The sequence below is a fragment of the Magnolia sinica genome, chromosome 7 (genome assembly GCF_029962835.1).
Source record: "Magnolia sinica isolate HGM2019 chromosome 7, MsV1, whole genome shotgun sequence".
Lineage (NCBI taxonomy): Eukaryota > Viridiplantae > Streptophyta > Magnoliopsida > Magnoliales > Magnoliaceae > Magnolia > Magnolia sinica.
In genome coordinates this window covers 83,889,341-83,910,050 of record NC_080579.1, presented here as the reverse complement: position 1 = coordinate 83,910,050, position 20,710 = coordinate 83,889,341, and the positions used below count along the sequence as shown (strand labels likewise).

Here is a 20,710-nt window from a genome sequence, read left to right as displayed (position 1 = left end):
AGATCGATTAGCGACACGTGTCTCGAGTGCCCTTACGTGTGTCCGCAAACGATCTGGATTCGAAGTAGCTGCTATTGGCAGTAAACGACGCTCGAATCGAGGTTCAACTTTAGACGAAGGGTCCGGATGAGAGGCGGTTTGGTCTGACAATTCCATCGCAGACGCAACAGATATGGTAGCGACCTCTAAGCCAGAACGTACTGCCCGAGTGATGAGGACATCGTGCACACGCACGCCCGCACACCACCACCCCTACGCACGTACGTACGCAGAAGGAGGACCCCACTATCGATCTGACTCGATGACGACGTCAGGGAGGGCCTCCTAGCTAGAAAACAAGTTTTGGTTCAGAAAAGTGGGCCCGATAATCAAGAAAAGCCCATCATGGGATCTCATGATTGTGGCCCACTCGTTGGATTGATTTCATATTTTAGGTTTTGCTTATTGTTATTATTTAGAACATTGTGAACGCTTTAGATTTCTCTGTTTGGTTTTTATTTTAGTTTACTTCATCGCTAAGTAATAGGTTGCGCACATAGTGCGAGTTTTGGGGTATAAGATTTTTCCTATAAATAGGCACCCCTTGTAGTTCTTTTGATTCATTGAAGTTAATAAAAAAATTCCTGCTTTATTTTTCTGCTCTCTTCGTGAGTTGTGGAAGACTTCAAAAGTGGGTGCGAAGCCCTCCCTTTTCGAAGGACTAACTACCGTGGTGCGAAGCCACATCGATCCTAATTCACCCCCATCTTCCATCATCTTTTTTTCCATCTTCCCCCAACATCCGTACTTCGGATTTGTCCTTTTGTTGCATCAGATTTCTTCATTACAGCAGGTTTCCAGATTTTGGCCCGCAGGCTAGCTGAAACTTCGGCGGAGCACCACGCACAAACCGTATATCGGATCGAGCTGAGATTTGGGGGTTTTGGAGTCCATCCTTGGCCGACCTGGGTCAAGGTGGCATTTTTCTGAATAGTGGGCCTCACACACGTGCGGCCGGGATCACACGCACGTTCGTCTGGGCCATTGTTGCTGTCCACACGTGGGATCATCTTTTGGCTCAGGTTTTTATCATCTTTTATCCTCTTATAGCCGTTTTTCATGAATCCTAACCCTAGATTATATGATCCCTAATTGATTTGCCCCTTTTTATCACCGTAGGGTTCCTTGAATTGAAATTAGGGAATCCCTTGGATTAGGGACTGATTTTTATGCATGAGTAGTTGATTTTATTTCCCTTTGACATCGTTTGGTTTATAATTTTTATTGGTTCGGTCCTAGCTTGTGTTGGCTTGGACCCGCATAGATTCCCCTTTTTAATTGTATGTTTGGATTTTCATGTGGGACGTGGAATGTGTGATTGTTTTTGAATTGGTAGGATCTAAGCCTGAAATCTTGCATATCATATTTAATTTTCCATGTCCTGCATCAAATTTGGTATCAAAGCCATTCACCACATATTTAGGGTTTAGTTTGTTTGAGTCCTTCATGCATTCAGTCCATCATATATAGCTGAATTTTAGTAACAGTGTGTAGTCTCCTTCATATAGAGTCTCGTAGGGTCATTTAGTTTTTAGACGCATATAGTTGTCATAGCAGGTCCTTAGGTTGAGCAAGTCAGGGTATGCCTACACGTAAGGGTTGCGGTTTCGGTTTGCACTCCACACTAAACATAGAGCAACTATAAGAAACAGTGGCCAAGTTAGCCCAGCAAGTTGAGTCCTTGAATAAGCATTTGGAACAACACATAGATAAACGCCTCGAAGAAATAGAGGCCTCCTTCAGCGCTAACCCCACCACTGGGGAGGATTCCCAATCTCAGGCAGTTGGTCAGGAGGTTAGACCAAGGAATGGAGGCGGCCAAGAAGCTGGTCATGGGCGCGTACCTGTGCACCCACCCCGTGAGGGACATCATGATCAATATGACCCAGATGCACAACTCCTCAAGGGAGTTAGGGTAGATGCCCCTACTTTTGATGGCCGCTTAGACCCTAAAGCTTTTTTAGATTGGTTGGCGGATATGGACCACTATTTTGAGTGGTATGATATGTCGAATGCTCGACGAGTCTGATTCACCAAGATGAAGCTTGTGGGTCAAGCGAAGAGGTTTTGGGCGACGGCTGAGCGAAAAAAAGAAAAAGTGAGGGAACTCCCAATAGTCCATTAGGGAGAAATGAAAGAAACGCTGAAAGAGAAGTACCTCCCTTTCTCTTATTGCATGCGGTTGATTGAGGAGTGGCAGTCTCTTCGACAGGGTTCTATGAGTGTTGCTGACTATATTGAGAAATTCGAAGAGTACTCGACCCGCTGTGAGGTTGATGAGGACCTCGTACTCACCCTTGCTCGTTTTAAAACGGGCCTCCGTCCTGACATTAGGAGAGAATTGCTCGCCAAAGACAGACACTATCGAACAGTTGTACCAAGTAGTGTTAGATGTCGAGCAATACCTTAAAGCATCTGTGGGAAGGCGGTTTGACTTTCGCGAATCTGGTACTAAGGCCAAACCCTTTGGGGCTATACCTAACACGGGATTCCAAAACAAACCTTCCCCTAATATTCAGCCTAGACCTAAGGATGATAAGGGTAAAGAGATTGTCGGGTCTAGTTCACGTGGAAGTAGGGCCACTAGGTGTTTTAGGTGTCAGGGGTTTGGTGACTTTGCTCACCAGTGCGGCACGAGAGAGGGCACCAAAGTACTCCTTATTGATGGGCAAGTAGAAGTAGTGCCCCCAGAGAGTGATAGTGAGGAGGAGGAATATGAGCCAGTCGGAACCCCTAGTGATGAGGAAGAGGGAGCACAAGAGTCTGTGACCCTCGCAATTGTGCGTTGCGCCCTGGCTCAAGTCAAGAACACTGATGACTGGCGCCGCAACACGATCTTCTACACTTATGCAAAATGTGGGGAAAAGAGTTGTAAGATGATCGTGGATAGTGGTAGTTGTGCCAACGTGGCATCGACTACCATTGTGAGTCGTTTGGGCTTGAAGATGGAAGCCCATCCTCAACCCTATAGAGTCTCCTGGGTTGATGAAATATCCATTCCAGTCTCGCACCGCTGTCTTGTCCCTATTCAGTTCGGATCTTATAAAGACACAATTTGGTGTGATGTTGTTCCTATGGATGTGGGCCATGTCATTCTGGGTAGGTCGTGGCTCTATGACAGGGATGTTACCAAATTTTGGTCGTTCAAATGTGTGTACATTCTGGTTTGAGGGCAAGAAGATCAAGCTAAATCCTCTGCCACCCAAGAATACAACTGGAAAAGAGTTCACCACACAGAGTGGTGTGAGCAGCCCAAAAGAAGTGAAAGAGTCGAAGTCCAAGTCTAAACCGCTCCATATTTTGAATGCCAAAGACTTTGAGCGAGAGATGGAGGCGGACTCGATGATATATGCCCTTGTGGCTAGGGAGAGTGTACCAGAGACTAGCGTAGAGTTATCCACTGAGGCCATTCAGGTAGTACATGAGTTTCGTGATGTTTTTCTTGATGATTTACTGAATGAGCTTTCCCTATGAGGGATATACAACATGCCATTGATTTAATCCCTGGGGCAACTCCACCAAACCTCCCACATTATAGAATGAACCCGAAGGAGCACGCTGAGTTGAAGAGGCAGATTGATGAACTCCTAGAGAAGGGTTTCATTCGAGAGAGCATGAGTCCGTGTGCCGTGCCCGCTCTTCTTACACCAAGAAGGATGACACATGGAGGATGTGTGTTGATAGTAGGGCCATCAACAAAATCATAATCAAGTATCGATTTCCCATACCGCGTCTTGATGACATGCCAGATATGATGGCTAATGCTATTATCTTCTAAAAAATCGACCTCAAAAGTGGGTATCACCAAATCCGTATACGCCCTGGTGATGAGTGGAAGACGGCCTTCAAGACGAAGGATGAGCTATATGAGTGGCTAGTTATGCCTTTTGGGTTAACTAATGCCCCATGCACTTTTATGCGTGTGATGACCCAAGTGTTGAGACCCTTTATGGGGAAGTTCCTGGTCGTATACTTCGATAATATCTTGATTTATAGCATGACTAAGGAGCAACACCTCAACCATTTGAGGTAGGTTTGTGGGATTCTTAGGGCCGAGAAGTTGTATGCCAACCTAAAGAAGTGCGTGTTCTTGTTTAGTAGTTTGATCTTCTTAGGTTTTATTGTGTCAGCTGTGGGCGTATCGGCGGATCCCGATAAGGTCAATGCCATCGTCAATTGGCCTGAACCCCACAATATTCATGAGGTGCGCAGCTTTCATGGCTTAACCACTTTTTATAGGCGGTTCATTCGAGGCTTCAGCTCCATAGTGGCTCCCATCACGGACTGCATAAAAAGAGGAGAGTTTCAATGGACAAAGGCCGCTTCGAAGGCCTTCAAGGAGATAAAGGTCAAGATGACTGAAGCTCCAGTCACACGACTTCCAGATTTTTCAAAAGCTTTTGAAGTCGCATGTGACGCGTCAGGAGTCGGCATAGGAGGAGTACTAAGTTAGGAAGGGCACCCTGTCGCCTTTTTTAGTGAGAAACTGAATGAGGCGAAGCAAAGATATTCCACCTATGACAAGGAATTCTACGCGGTAGTGCAATTACTATGCCATTGGCGACATTACCTGTTACCGCCATGGTATGCCAAATCGGTTACGTATCGGCCGTATCGACCGATACGTAACGGTAACGGTGCGAACCGTTACCCGTTTCGGGGCCGAAACGGCCGATTCGATTTTTTGTACCCGTATCGGCCGATACGGGCGTAACGGGCCGTTACGGGCCCGTTAACTTTTTTTTTTAGCTCTGTTTTTGCTGTTTTTTTGAAACCTCTTGCTTCCAAACTGTTTCTAACTCCTTCTACTACTAATTTCGACCAACCTTAGCTAGGTATTTGATAGAAAAACACATTATATTATAGATTTTTTTGAATCAAAGCTCGGTGGGCCATTTTTCAGAAATTCGTCAAAAATAGGTATTTATACTTTTTTTAATATATTTTGCTGTTTTAATCATGTCATATGATGTGTTAATCATAGTAGAACATGTTAATGTGCATTTTATAGATTTGGGGTGCCATTTAATAATTTTTTAATATTTTTTTCTATTTACGCATGAATTTTGGCCCCTTTTTTTAAAATTCGAAAAATCAGTTTTTAATGGTTGTTTTGCTGTTTTAATCATGCCATTTGATGTATTAATCATAGTAGAACATGTTAATGTGCATTTTACAGATTTGGGGTGCCATTTTATAATTTTTTTAATATTTTTTTCTATTTACGCATTTATTTTGGCCCTTTTTTTGAAAATTCGAAAAACCATTTTTAAATGATTCTTTTGCTGTTTTAATGATGTCATATGATGTGTTAATCATAGTAGAACATGTTAATGTGTATTTTACAGATTTGGGGTTCCATTTTATATATTTTTTATATTTTTTTCTATTTACGCATTTATTTTGGCCCTTTTTTTGAAAATTCGAAAAATCATTTTTTAATGGTTCTTTTGCTGTTTTAATGATGTCATATGATGTGTTAATCATAGTAGAACATGTTAATATGCATTTTACAGATTTGGGGTGCCATTTTATATTTTTTTTATATTTTTTTCTATTTACGCATTTATTTCGGCCCTTTTTGAAAATTCGAAAAATCATTTTTAATGATTCTTTTGCTGTTTTAATGATGCCATATGATGTGTTAATCATAGTAGAACATGTTAATGTGCATTTTACATATTTGGGGTGCCATTTTATATTTTTATTTTTATTTTTTTCTATTTACGCATTTATTTCGGCCCTTTTTTTGAAAATTCGAAAAATCATTTTTTAATGATTCTTTTGCTGTTTTAATGATGCCATATGATGTGTTAATCATAGTAGAACATGTTAATGTGCATTTTACATATTTGGGGTGCCATTTTATATTTTTTTTCTATTTACGCATGAATTTTGGCCCTCAAAAATAATTGCAAACACCTAAATGTAAGATATTTTCATATTACATTCATTCTAATATATCTATCATTGATAGTAGATAGTTAGAAAATTAAATATATGAATTTTGTAGTCAAATTCAGGTTATCTGGTTCATAAATTCATCAGACAGTCCGATACAACTTCTCACTAAAGAGTGGACCGTTACACCACCATAAACATGTTCCAATTTATAAATGAATGCATATTTGGAATGCTTAGAATATTCCGGATTTAATCCATATTTTTTCATATTTTTTTTGGCAAAAAAAAAAATTTGCGCCGTTACGGGCCGTTACGCCCCCGTATCACCGTTACGCCCCCGTATCCGTATCGATTTTGGAGGTCATCGTTACGTCAACCGATACCGATACGGGACACCTTGGTTACCGCAAGAATTCGTCTTGTTCTCAGATCACGAGGCCTTAAGATACTTGAACTCTTAAAAGAAATTAAGCCACAGGCACGCTAAGTGGGTTCAATTCCTTCAAGAGTACACTTTTGTGCTCAAGCACAAGGCCGGTGTAGAGAATAAGCCTGCCGACGTGTTGAGTTGTCGAGTCGCATTACTCAACTCCATGAACGTTGAAGTTACGGGCCTTGAGCGCATCAAAGAAAAGTATTCTGAGTGTCCAGATTTTGGAGTTGTGTATATGTCTTTATTAGAGAGTCCGTCAGGAGCTAACAGTGAGTATTTGATTTTGGACGGATATTTGTTTTGGAGTGACCGCTTGTGCATACCATGCACCTCCCTTCGCGATTTTCTTGTCTGGGAGTTACATTCAGGGGGGGTTGCAGGTCATTTCGGTCGTGACAAGACCATTGCCCTAGTGGAGGACAAATTTCATTGGCCAAGCATCAAGCGGGACGTGGCCAAAATTATAGGGCAATGCCGTACATGTCATCTGGCAAAGCAGAGGAAACAGAATACAGGATTATATACACTTTTGCCAGTCCCATTCATCCCTTGGCAGGACATCAGTATGGACTTTATGCTTGGACTTCCCAAGACTATTCGAAAGCATGACTCCATATTCGTTGTCGTGGACCGTTTCTCGAAAATGGCCCACTTCATTCCTTGTTCTAAGACTTTCGACGCCTCTCATGTTGCCAAGCTGTTCTTTAGTGAGGTTGTCAAACTGCATGGGTTACCAAAAACCATAGTGTCTGACCGTGATGTGAGATTCATGAGTTACTTTTGGAAGACACTATGGCACATGATGAATACTAGGTTCCAGTTTTCTTCTGCCTACCACCCTCAGACTGATGGCCAGACTGAGGTGGTTAATAGGAGCCTAGGGAGTTTACTTCGATGTTTAGTGGGGGAGCATACCAGGACATGGGACGCCGTACTACCCATATCCGAGTTTGCATACAATGGTTCTGTCAATAGGTCCACAGGTCTAAGTCCTTTTGAAGTCGTTACTGGTTATAAGCCTAAGAAACCTATTGATCTTATCCCCATATCATTGTCCCATAGGCCATTAGAGTCTACAGAGTCTTTTGCGCATCACATACATTCATTGCATCAAGAAATCAGGCGAAAGATCACTACTAGTAATGAGCATTACAAATTTTCTGCAGACCTACATAGACGTTTCAAAGAGTTCAATATTGGGGACTCTGTGATGGTCCGTATCAGGCCCGAGCGGTACCCTCTAGGGGCCGTTCGTAAGTTACACGCTCGTAGCGCTGGGCCCTTCAAAATTATAAAGCGAAACGGTCTCAATACGTATGAGGTAGATCTTCGACCTTCCATGAGAATTAGTTCCACATTCAATGTGGAGGATCTAGTTGCTTTTCAGGGACCCACTGATACTTTGTCCGGCCCTTCGCCCACCCATCCTGATGTCTCAACCTTACCTTTTGATCCATGACCTCTTCTCGACCTTTCATCCCAGGCTCTGCCTCCCATATCTAGCCTTCACACACCCAAAGAGGAAGTAAAAGATATCCTGGACCATGAGATAATTTCCACGTCAGATGGCGGGTTTCAGAAATACTTAGTTAAATGGAAGTCACGCCCAGCTTCGGACAGTGCGTGGCTCACTGAGGAGGAGCTTCAGAGACTTTATCCCGACATCCTAGAGCGGTTCAGGAGTTTTATTTCGCCAGTGGCGAAATCTTAGCAGCTGGGGAGAGTTGATGAGGACATCGTGCACACGCACGCAGGCCCGCGCACCACCACCCCTACGCACGTACGTACGCAGAAGGAGGACCCCACTATCGATCTGGCTCGATGACGACGTCCAGGGAGGGCCTTTTAGCTAGAAGACAAGTTTTGGTTCAGAAAAGTGGGCCCGATAGTCAAGAAAAGCCCATCTTGGGATCTCATGATTATGGCTCACTCGTCGGATTGATTTCATATTTTAGGTTTTGCTTATTGTTATTATTTAGAACATTGTGAACGCTTTAAATTTCTTTGTTTGGTTTTTATTTTAGTTTACTTCATCGCTAAGTAATAGGTTGCGCACATGGTACGAGTTTTGGGGTATAAGATTTTTCTTATAAATAGGTACCTCTTGTAGTTCTTTTGATTCATTGAAGTTAATAAAAAATTCTTGCTTTATTTTTCTGCTCTCTTCGTGAGTTATGGAAGAATTCAAAAGTGGGTGTGAAGCCCTCCCTTTTCGAAGGGCTAACTACCGTGGTGCGAAGCCACATCGATCCCAATTCATTCCCATCGTCCATCATCTTTTTTTCCATCTTCCCCCACCATCCATACTTCGAATTTGTCATTTTGTTGCATCAGATTTCTTCATTACAACAGGTTTCCAGATTTCGGCCCGTAGGCGAGCTGAAACTTCGGCGGAGCCAAGGTGGCCTTTTTCTGAATAGTGGGCCCCACACACGTGCGACCGGGATCACACGCACGTCCGTCTGGGCCATTGTTGCTGTCCACACGCGAGATCATCTTTTGGCTCAGTTTTTTATCCTCTTTTATCCTCTCATAGCCGTTTTTCATGAATCCTAACCCTAGATTATATGATCCCTAATTGATTTGCCCCTTTTTATCACCTTAGGGTTCCTTGAATTGAAATTAGGGATTCCCTTGGATTAGGGACTGATTTTTATGCATGAGTAGTTGATTTTATTTCCCCATGACATCGTTTGGTTTATAATTTTTATTGGTCCAGTCCTAGCCTGTGTCGGCTTGGACCGGCATCGATTCCCCTTTTTAATTGAATGATGGATTTTCATGTGGGACATGGAATTTGTGTGATTGTTTTTGAATTGGTAGGATCTAAGCCTGAAATCTTGCATATCATATTTAATTTTCCATGTCCTGCATCACCGAGCCTTCCGTTCGGGTCCTTGAGAGGGTCCGAGGCTGCCATCTGTATCGGGCTTCCCCATGTGCTGACTCACCTCCTGCTGCGAGTCAGAGATATGATTACTCTACTTCGAATTCTCGAGCAGCGTGAATATCGATTCAATGGGGTTGTGACACGTGTTGAAGTTCGCCGACCCCTGAAGACGTGTCGCACACTCCAACCCTGGACTGACGATCGCACTGCTACCGCCATCCGAATGAGGACACGTATCGATAGCATGGTTCGGTACTCCTCGAGTAGCTAGACTTGGTGCACCTTTGTTTGCAGCCATGGCCCCTACGCCCATGCCCTTCCTTGCTTCTAACCTCATCGACAATGGCTCCTTTTGCCTCCAAGGATCACCCCATCGCGGGATGAGGTCTTCCTTAGATTCTCTTTGAATTGGCAAGTAGAGTTTCCTGTCATTAACCACAACCTGAATGTGAGTTGCAAAGGAGCCTCCCTTCCTCTTGCTGACGCTAACCCTGATCACCCCCATCTCCTCATCTTGTTTTAGGATTGATTTCTATTAGATGCCCTACTCGTGATGCTGCTGCTTTGAAAAAATCTTTGTTCCATAGCGCTAGGGGAACCGACCAAATCAAAATCCAGATATCTTCCATTCCAAACAGCGTGAACTCGTCTCGCGTCTGAATCTTGACTATCGGTCCATCTTTATGTATCGCTCCTGCCATTATCAACAAATCAGGATTTACTTCGGTGCTCACATCGATCCATTGTTCGTTGAAACCAATGGGTTTGATATTATAGAACTCTAGCGAAAATCCGCAGCATTCATCCAACCAGTTTCTTACGTGGGCGATCGTCGCTCCTGCTTTGGTAATCGCCACTACCGATTCATGAAGAGCTTTGCTAGATCGGTCTAAAGATGCTTGGCTTATATAGACCCATGAATCATCCCTTTCTTCTCTCCCCTCTACCTTGCCTGCTGTCCTCATTGCTTTTACCAATCCTACACTGTCCTCCTGGCCTTCAGTTCTAGTATTACAACCTTTCGGTTTGAGCAGTATCTCCTTAAAGGAGGCGCTACCAGTATTGGTTGGGGAGCTCTTCTCCCCTCACCCGTATGACCCAAGCTTGTTGTAGTCCCGCAACCCAGATTCTCTCTTTTCTTGAATTGCTCCGCCTCTGTTGTGATGCTTGAGTTTGGGTCTAAATTTTGCTCTTTGCACCAACAACTTTTGCCCTCCAAAACCTTCACCACGCAACATCTGTACGGCTTTACTCATATCTTCTTTAGTGCTCATTCTTACTAAAGCTAAGCCTCTGTAAGACCCATCGAATCTATTTCTAGGCAACACCACGTCCATCACCACTCCAGCCCGTCCAAAGACTTTGGAGAAGTTGATTGGCAACCAACCTTTGGGAAATCCCTTAACAAATAAGGTGGGGTATGTCGAAACATTTCTGCGTTTTCGTTTACCCAAGTCCCTTTCCCTTCGATTCTTGGGTATTACTTTCCAAACATCTCCTTCTTCTCTTCCTTCTGTTTCACTATAGTGTCATGCTTCCACGTCTCTGCGATTCATTTCCAGCACACTCCCATTTCTTTCCACCACACTCGTCGTCTCCGTCATCGTTGTCTCCGTCATCGTCATCAGAAAACATTCCTCTCAAGCGTGTAAAACTGAGCATTTACAACTCCCCTCAAGTTGTTTGGGACAAACCTCGTTGATTCTTCCCTTGTCGTACGGGCAATCGAGACTATTCTTTTACTTAGTTTTGGTAAGGATCTAAAAAGATCTTTTAGACTTGTAGAGCTTGAGTTGAATAAGTAAACTAGAGTTATTGAAGCACCTGAGTTGAATAAGTAAACTAGAGTTATTGAAGCACCCTGTGCTCTAAGTTTTGTGGTTCTCTTGTTCCAAATCATGTTGGAGCTATAGTATTTCTTTTTTATTTTATTTTTACAGTTATTGCCTACAAAATGTTGATCACCGACCACCTTCAGAGGAATATGCCTATTCTGAGCATCTGTCTTATGGGCTGGAAATAAACCGTATCACTAGACCACTTCTTCCATTGTGAGTCGGCTTGGGAGATGTGGGCTCAACATGTAGTGGATGACCTTATGAAATGCTGGATGGCCTCTCCCTTCATGCAAAGAGGAAGAGTAGTTTGGAGCATTGTTGCACACAATCATGTGGTGTATCTAGAAGGAAAGGAATAGAAGATCTTTTATGGCCTAATTGCTCCCTTATTGAGGGTCAAGAGAGAATAAAGTCATGCTTGGTAAGTCGAGGGCTGATGGGGTTGTAATTCAAGAGTCTTCAAATCCTGAAAAGAATACGGAATTGGTGTAACTCTTGCCTTTGTTGTTTAAAACTTAAGTGTTGATGGCTGGTCCATGCGTAATCACCTGTTTACATTTTTCTGGTCTGTGAGGGGGACCTGAGCCTTACATGCTCTTAGCACTGGAAGGAGATTCCATCTCACTCGCCGTTAGCACTGATAAAGGGGATTTAGCTAAAAATTCCCAGTTGAAGACCATCTCTGCACTTTTCTATCCCCACTCACAATCAGATTCCACGGTGAGTCACCGTTAGCACCACGAAGGGGGATTTAGCCAAAAATTCCCCAGTTGAAGATGAACTCCACACTTTAAAAAAAATAAAATCATTTGACGCTCTGCCAACATTCACATCAACCATTCTTAAAAGGCTAGAAAAAATATCTGATTCCTTGATGGAGAGTTTCATGAATGAAGCCAAGACCAGCACATGTCTTTAGAGGTCTATTTTTTTCAAGTCTTGAGCAAGGCCAACGATATGACCAGTGCAGTGCTAAGAAGGTTTGAGGCACTTGGTAATCACTAACCAGTAACCATTACCATAATGGATAACTGATTATGTATTTCAATCTTTTAATGGATAACTAATCATGTATTTCACTCTTTTGTTTCAATAAGCTGTTGTTATTAATGGAAAACTAATCTGGAGTTGATGTTTTTTGTTTAGGAAATTAGTTTTTATGGGCTAAGATTAGATATCATCTGCGGCTTAGATTTTGTAGGAGCTTTTAGGTTTGTTTAAGTTCTTTTGCAAAGTGTCTTTTATGTATGCTTGTAGATGCCATAAAGCTAGATTGAGTTTTCTGAATAAAGAAAAAAGAGTACATTTTGTACAGGTAGAATTCTCAACTCTTGCAGATGAAAACCCTGGAAATCTCTAAATGTGTGCGGTGTGATCTAAATCTGTCTTGATCTATCTCCTTCCTAATCAATCTTATTCTTTATGTCTTCTTCTTACTGCAAAACCTGTGTGGTCTGTGCATTAAATTCTCACCTGCAAATGGACGGTAGAAATACCTTCAGCAACAGTCTGCGTTCAAAACCAACAAAATTCTCCTATGGGATGGTTGGGATTGTCAATGTCTTTTCTAGATTCTTATCCATCCTTTGCAGGGCTTACTAGGAGAATGGTCTAGATCTGCGGAATCTTGGCCGGTTGGTCCTCATGTTTGGTTTTTGTGGGAGGATATGAAATGAGGAGTAGTGCAAATGCATATGATGGAAAATCTCATTAAAATATGTCATGATTGTTAACATAGAAACCCAAGACGGCTTTGAAAGTGGTGGAAACTGCACTATTATGAAATTGATCAAGTTAAGGTAGCCTTAATGAAATGATGACAGTGAAATTCAGGGTAGGAGCACGAGGTCTGGAAGTGGAAAGTGCACTTCCGGTAGCAGCTTCCCACAACTAAATTCACCACAAGTTGGTTGTTTCTATGTGGATAAAGTTGTTTTTACAAATTTTTGCTTAAGCTGTCTTGAAAGCCATGTTTATGCCTTTTTTCTCTTCTTCGATCTAACTGCTTAGAAATTGGAATATGACTTTTTGTTGACATTAGGAAGCTTCTGTTCTATGTTTCTAACACAAATTTAATGTTCATGATTGCTCCATTATAGTGGCCTCCATTGGTTGAGGTGGTAGATACTCGAGAGTTGCCTCCTGTACTTATTGAAAGATATAATGCAGCTGGCGGGGAGGGAACTGCTTTATGTGGCATTTTTCCCGAGATACGCCGAGCTTGGGCATCAGTGGATAATTCATTGTTTCTATGGCGTTTTGACAAGTGGTGAGTTTTGATAAATGGAAAAATTCATTCTTGAAATGTTTCTTACACATTGGGTGTTTAAGAAGACTTCTCTTTATTTCTCACACAAATAGCATCCATTTTCCCTTATCTGCTTGTTTGTACATGATGCTCTGTCGCATTTTCTACTTCCTGCAGCCTTCCTGGAATCTTGAGGTTCTAAAAACCTCCTCATGAGATCTTAAAATCATTCCTACCCTCATTTCTTTAGATGTTGTTATTTCAGTCATAAGAAAACTCACACCTTCTGAAATTAGATGGATACAACATATTGACAATTGCTGCTAATTCTTGTTTATCGTATTAGGTGAATGACATGATACATTGAATCGATTTGTTAAGCATGCTCACTACCTCTATTGAACATAACAAGCAGGATTGGGGAATGTTTCATTGAGGGAAAACTTGTGGAATTGCTTACCTGTCTCATGTGTGTGTAGTTCTGTAGTTACCAAGGTGATCTACTTGAAATTCGGTAGGAATTTAGTCGCAAATTATATATATATATATATATATATATATATATATATATATGAAAGGCAATGACTTTATTAAATGGCCGCATGAGAGCATAAAAGTATACAACAAAGCGAATAAGAAAATTAAATCCCAGAAGGGCAATGAGGACGCAAGCCTCCAACTCCTCCATCCCGGAAGCCCACTCGGCGACCATAGACAAGGCCCTACGGCTGATCATATCTTCTGGTTTCGATTTGTTTTGAAAGCAATGCTTGTACCTTTCTTCCCAAATGGCCCATAAAGAAGCCATTGCCACTGGCCACCAAGTCGCTTTTCCTTCCTTCCTGACACCTCCATAATGCCAAGAAGCCAAGAGGGAGGAGACAGACTTCGGCATAACCCAAGCAATGCTTAGGGTCGACAAGAAAAAGTCCTACGCCTTCCTCATCAAGGAGCAACGAATAAATAAATGGTTGATCGACTCCGTGTCATTTTTGCACATTAAGCAAATATTAGGAAGCACCATCCCTTTTTTGTGATGGTTGTCTATGGTAAGCACTCTATTTCTTCCTACCGACCATACGAAAGCAGCTTTGGTGGGGCTCCATATTTCCAAAACCGCTAATTCTGGTTAGTGGGACCAGGGGAAGGAGTGAGGGCCCTATAGAAAGATTGGGCTGAAAATCTACCCAAGCTATAACCTCTCCATACAACTGCATCTTTCACTGTCTTGTGAACCGCGACGAATTTCAGCTTCTCCAAAAGATTCAAGAAAGCCTCCGTTTCTGCGTCCGATAGGCCTCTTTGTCTTGGAGGCATCCACACTATCTCAACACCCACCTTGGAGTAACAACTAGCTATGGGGATGTTCTTATTCGTGGCTAGGTTTGCCAAACTCGGGAAAGTGTTCTTCAAGACGCAATCATCTAGCCATAGGTCCTTCCAAATTGAATATGGGTTCTTGCACTTACAACGAACAAAATGCTTTCTTTGAACTTGGATGTCACCGAGAATACACCTTCCATATTGCCGAGGCTTTGTATTTAGAGGAGTCTTTGATCCACCGCCCTCTCGACCCTGTGCCATACTTGCTAGCAATCGCCTCCCTCCATAGACTTTTGTCCTCCATGGTGAATCTCCACATCCACTTGCCCACTAAGGCTAGATTCATATGCTCCAATACCCACAAATCAAACAGAGATTCAACAATGAAAAGAAAGATCGATTCTTTTGGATCCTTCTTTTCTTCAAATGGAACGGAATTTGTGAATGAAGTGAGTTTAAAAAAAAAAGATGGCATAAGATATCCAAAGGGATATTCCTGCATAAAAGGAATCATAATGAGGGCTTTAAGTTGGTAGAAATGATCAAGGAGTACTTCCCCATGATTCCGATCTAGAGTATGCTCTTATCCATTGATTAAAGAAATGACTATCGGGAATGACGTAATCCTTTATTATTTTTTTATTTTTTCAAATCCCCCTCTTCTTAGTGAGAAAGAAGAACATGAACGAAAGAAATGAAATGCAATAGGAAGGGACGTGTCAATTGGTCAAATACGTCCATAGTGACTAGGATATCTCGTATTTGAAAACTAGCAGTTCGTCATGTTAATCCTCTAGGACCCAAATAAGTTGATTTTCGCCCATGAACTATTTGCGTCAATGGATTAGTTCAATCAAAAACTTGAAGTTACAAAGGTTGTACCTGTGAACCAACCTCCTAAAGCGAAATAAGCACAAGGAAAGAGTAATAGACCGGACCCACTTATAAAAACGAAACGGTCCCTCCGTAACTAGTCATCCATAATATCAAATAAATCATTTTCTTCATTGGTAAACCTACCAAGGGCTATAGTCATAGTGATCCCCCCATTCAACTAACCCAGATATGTTTGCAGGTGAGATAATTGTCTCTTCAACATTGCTGCATCTCTTTTTGGGAGACGATTGAGTTTCCTTGTCTTTTGTTCAGCTCTCAAGTCCCTGAACTTATGAAGTCTCATTTCTGTAGTGGACCGTGCAATGTTCCCAGGCAGGAACTGCTCCTTTCCTTGAGCTCCTTCTTAAGTTCCTCCTAGGTGTTTATCTCGCAATGACCTTCCAGCACGTCCTCCAACTTCCTTTTGTAATACCCTACCCCCAGGAGAAGTCGAATCCACGCTGCCTCCTTGAAAGAGAGATGTCCTGAACCGCTAGACGAGAGGGGCATACCTACCTGATTGCCATCATATTATGCTCGTAGCATGGCTGGACCAAAAGAAGGCCAGACGGAGGCGGAAGTAATCTATTATATCTGGGCCCCATTCCTACATAGGGCACGCCGTAATTGGGCCCTAGGCGCGTCTGGATTGAAGAAATTCATTCCAGATAGGCAGTTGTCGTTCGAAGTGTGAACCGTAAATTGGCTGTAACTTTTGATTTGGTTATTGTTATGGGACGCACAACCTATCAATTTTTATCGTAATGGGCCATCCGGGGTTAATCAATCCACAAAGTTGGCCGCATCAGTCCGTTTCACAAGAAAACATGCTTCTAGCTCAAAAACGAGATTTTAGGAAAAATAACTATTTTTAGTAATTTCGATTTTTGTTGTATTTCCTTATTTTTAGAGTTTTATATTTCTTAATTTTTTAGAAATAACTTGTAAAAATGCTAGGACTCTTCTAGTAAGGTTTATCTAAACTTTTTATTTTTGCCAAATTAGGCTTTAAATGAGTTTTTCTATTTTGAGTAACTTTTATTAGGGTTAGAATTTTGTTATTTTTGCTCATTACAAATTTTGGTTTAATTTTTCTTTATTAAGGGTGTAATTGAGAAAAAAAATACACATTATCCATTAATCAATAAAATTATTTTGAATTTTCCTTTATTTCTTGTGGATTCATGAGTCATTACACCTGTGGATTCAAGGCTTGCACACTTGAGGTAGACGGTGATCTTCCTCATTATCTCTTCACGCTCGTCCCCTGCGTCAGGCTTGAATACATCCTCCCACTTTAAAAGATGAAACATCTTCCGCGATTGTTTGCCATGCCACGGAAAATCCCGTCTCATCTTTTTGAGCATAGTGGAAATAGACTTAAGGCATTGAAAGAGCGACATAAAGTATAATGGCATGTTAGAAAAAGCCGCTTTTATCAAAGTTAAACGACCTCCCAAGGATAAATGTTGACTCTCCCATGACAATAACTTTCTTTCTATTATTTTGATGACTGGGTCCCATAGCTGTTTGGTTGGTTTTCCGATGCAAAGAGGCAAGCTGAGATAGGGAGAAGGGAATGATCCAATAACACAACCAAACATATCTATGAGTTGTTACACCTCTTCCTCTGAAGTGTGAATTCCAAGCATTTCGCATTAAAAGGAGTTCACCTTCAGACTTGAAACTGCCTCAAAGCAAGTAATAATTTTTTGCAAGTTATCGATCTTTTCTTCATCCGCTTCACAAGACAATATCATATCGTCTGTGAAGAGAAGATGGGTAATTAACAGACCCGAACGGGCCACCATAAAACATTGGATCAAGCCCGCTTCTTGTCCTTTTAGGAGCATCCTGTTAAGAATGTTTGTGATGACTACAAACAAGAATGAGGGATATTGGGTCACCTTGGCGCATGCCTTGAAAAGCTTTGAAGAAGCCCTTTGGGGATCCATTTACAGGTATTGAGAGGAAAACCAAGCTAAGACATTCCTGGATCCAAGCTCTCCATTCTTTACCACATCCTAATCGGCTCAACATGTAATCTAGAAAACCCCAATTGACATGATTGTAAGCTAATGCAGGGGCATTTTCACACCGGGCTTGAGTGAGGTGGCCTGTGGGATGCAGGGGCACACTCGGGGTGGGCTGCCCGTGTGAGGCGGGTGGCTTGTGTGAGGTAGGCCGCACCCGTGTGGGGTGGCTTGTGTGAGGCGGTACCTATGTGATTTGGGGCCGATGAGAGGGGTTCGGCCGAGGTCCTAACCCATGTGATGTGGGGCTTGGGCTATGAGATAAAAGGATTGATTCGCCATGCTCTACAGTTCGAGCTTTTAGAGCAAGTAGTTAATTGTCCTGCATCGTAAGCCTTCTCTAAATCGAACTTGCAAACTACCCCTGCTTTGCCTTCTTTGTATTTATAATCAATACATTCGTTCGCTAACAAAGCACTATCCAGAATTTGCATGTTTACACCAGTGTTTCAAATAGTGCCTGTAGCGTACGCTATGTAGCATCCTAAATAGCATAAATTCCTTATAGCGTACGCTACAGGGGTCATAACGTACGCTACAATGTATTTTTTTACTATTTTTTTTTTCATGTTTTCTTTGTATCTAATGTTTGAGGAATATGACACTTGCATTATACTTGATAACTTTGAACATATCAGATTTTTTTATTTCTTTTCATAATTGTGACTTGTGGTTTCAATTAGACATTATTAATTAAAGTGGTTTGCTTAGAAAGTTGTTGATGTGATAATTATTTCATTTGGTTTGCATATGTGGATTGGCTTTTGATAAACGATAATTAGTAAATTGTTTGAACATGCTTATAATTGCTAAAATGAATCATCTTTTAGGCATTTTTATATTTTTTTTCCTTTTTAAAAAAAAAACTATTTATTATATTTGTCCTATTTTTAAATTTAAAAATAGAAGTATCGTGTAGCTTACGCTACATGCTATGCATTTATGCTACACGCTGTAGAGGGTAGAGCGCTACGCATCACGTTACTGCTATTTAAAACGTTGGTTTACACTAATGCGCTTTGATTTTCCGAAATAACAGACCATAGAGCTTCCTGGAATCTAGAAATGAGAATCTTTGCAATAATCTTGTATGGAGTCCCCAAAAGGTTGATAGGCCTAAAGTCTGTCAAATGCTTCAACCCCTTCTATTTAGTTGCAAATATTTTTCTTGGAAACTTGAAACCGGCAACAATGTAGTCACAAGCAGTGTTCGAAATATCGGTATCACATTATGTATTGCATTCTTGTGATACGGATATGTATCGGTTATCGATATCATTTGTATCGCATAATGTATCGCTGTTGTTGGAAACATGGTGAATCATTGGGAAATTGTTTGAATTTTTTAATGAAATGTTAGTGATTGTTAAAAAAGACATCAATACACACTTATAAATCAAAACATTACAAAAACAGGTACACATAATAGGTTTTCTTTGTATGAGGTCCTAATCTATGCGTTGTCTCATTGAATTAATGCAAGTATAATCAAAGTCTATTCATATAATTTATAAATGTACGAAGATGTGTGGAAACACAAGTAATACTTTCAAAAGCAAAAGAAGAATCACTAGATTAGGTTACATACATGTTTGATTTTATGTTTGGACACAAAGATTGCAACCAATTTGCAAGAAATTGGAAAGTTTTGATTTTTTAATTATTTTCTGCAACTCGGCCCATCTCCTCTAAATCTTGAAATCAAAGCTCCAATTCCATGATTTTTCATGCAAAACATGAAAAAAAATCATGGATTTGTAATAATTTGATGCCGATTTAACATGATTTACAGAAAAAAAGGATCGAAAATGCTCACTGGATCAAACATGTGGGATATATCGCACTACTTGTGTGTTTCGTATTGCACAAGTGGGATACAAGATATATCGTGGGATATATCGGACGATATCGTCGATACTTAAAACACTAGTGATACATAGTGCGATACTGATATTTTGAACACTGGTTCCTGCTAGTTTATATGCTGCCTTATTATCAATGACAATTTGCACTACATTACTTTCCCCAATTTATTCTGTCATTCTATCCATTAGGCCAACTAGATACTCAACATCCTTCACTTCATCTGATGAATCGATGGCTCTAATAAAGATTTTACCTAGGTGGGAGTAGACCATGAAATTTATCATACTCAATCTGGTTGGGCCGGTTCAACCATCACACATGATTGTGCATCCTCTACTTGCCCATATGCTTCTAAATGATTGTTCTCGCTCAGAGGCCGAGAAGGGTGCGACTCTTGTAGTCGCATGCTCAAGGCTCGACGTAACCTTGCCCTGAAGCCCCCAAATAATCCTTTGCTATCATGCCCACTACCACTCCCCCCACCCACATCACGAATTGAACCTGTCCTCGTAAACATTCGATGCTGCTCCTCATCCTCATGGCGAGCTCATAAACTTTCCCCCCTCGCAGTCGTCACCTCCCTATCTGAATCATCCCCTGACTCAGTGTCCTCATCAAGCAGCAACGTAGGAACCCCAAACACCTCCGCTCTACATTGGTCAAGCGTAGCCTTCATCTTTTTCTCCCTCATTGTCTTTTTACCTTTAATTTCTTCTAAATTCTTCTTCATCTCCTCCCTTACTGCCCGAGGGACGCTTGGAGACCCTGAAACTTGACCCTTTTGATGGGCCAAGTGTTGTTTTAATTGGGTTATACCCCCGCTTATGCTTCTGCTGCAAAACTAGCACATTATTTGCTGTCTACTCTCACCTATCTTTAGTCCATACTGCCACCCTACATCTTTGCTCTCATTTCCAGCCATCCCAACAAATACAATATACAACAATGGCCACTCTTGTACTCTACAATTTGCACCACAAAGCCACAAACATCACAAAAAAAAATGTATTATCAATTTGCATCAAGACATCAACTAAGAAACCAAGTATATGAAATTGAATTGATGCAACCAAGAGATTTGTATCCTCCTAGACATGTATTACATTTCAAGTTTCAACATATTTTAAAAAATAAAAGCAAGTTGTAATATTTGAAAAATGGTGACCAAACTACTCTGATCTAATAAAAAACAGTCCACCCAAAACAACAAACTTAGCCCCTCCCCCCCAAAGCAATATATTTGAAAAAAATTCAAAATCC

At 41.4% G+C, this 20,710-nt stretch overlaps 1 protein-coding gene across 1 annotated transcript in view; it reads left to right on the top strand.

Annotated features, from left to right (window-relative positions):
- The window catches only part of LOC131251572 (nuclear pore complex protein NUP155), a 76,751-nt gene that overhangs the window by 7,341 nt on the left and 48,700 nt on the right, over positions 1-20,710 (top strand). Inside the window, exon 2 of the mRNA XM_058252343.1 lies at positions 13,204-13,373. Coding sequence (XP_058108326.1) covers positions 13,204-13,373 — 170 coding nt within the window. The remainder of the gene's footprint in view (positions 1-13,203; positions 13,374-20,710) is intronic.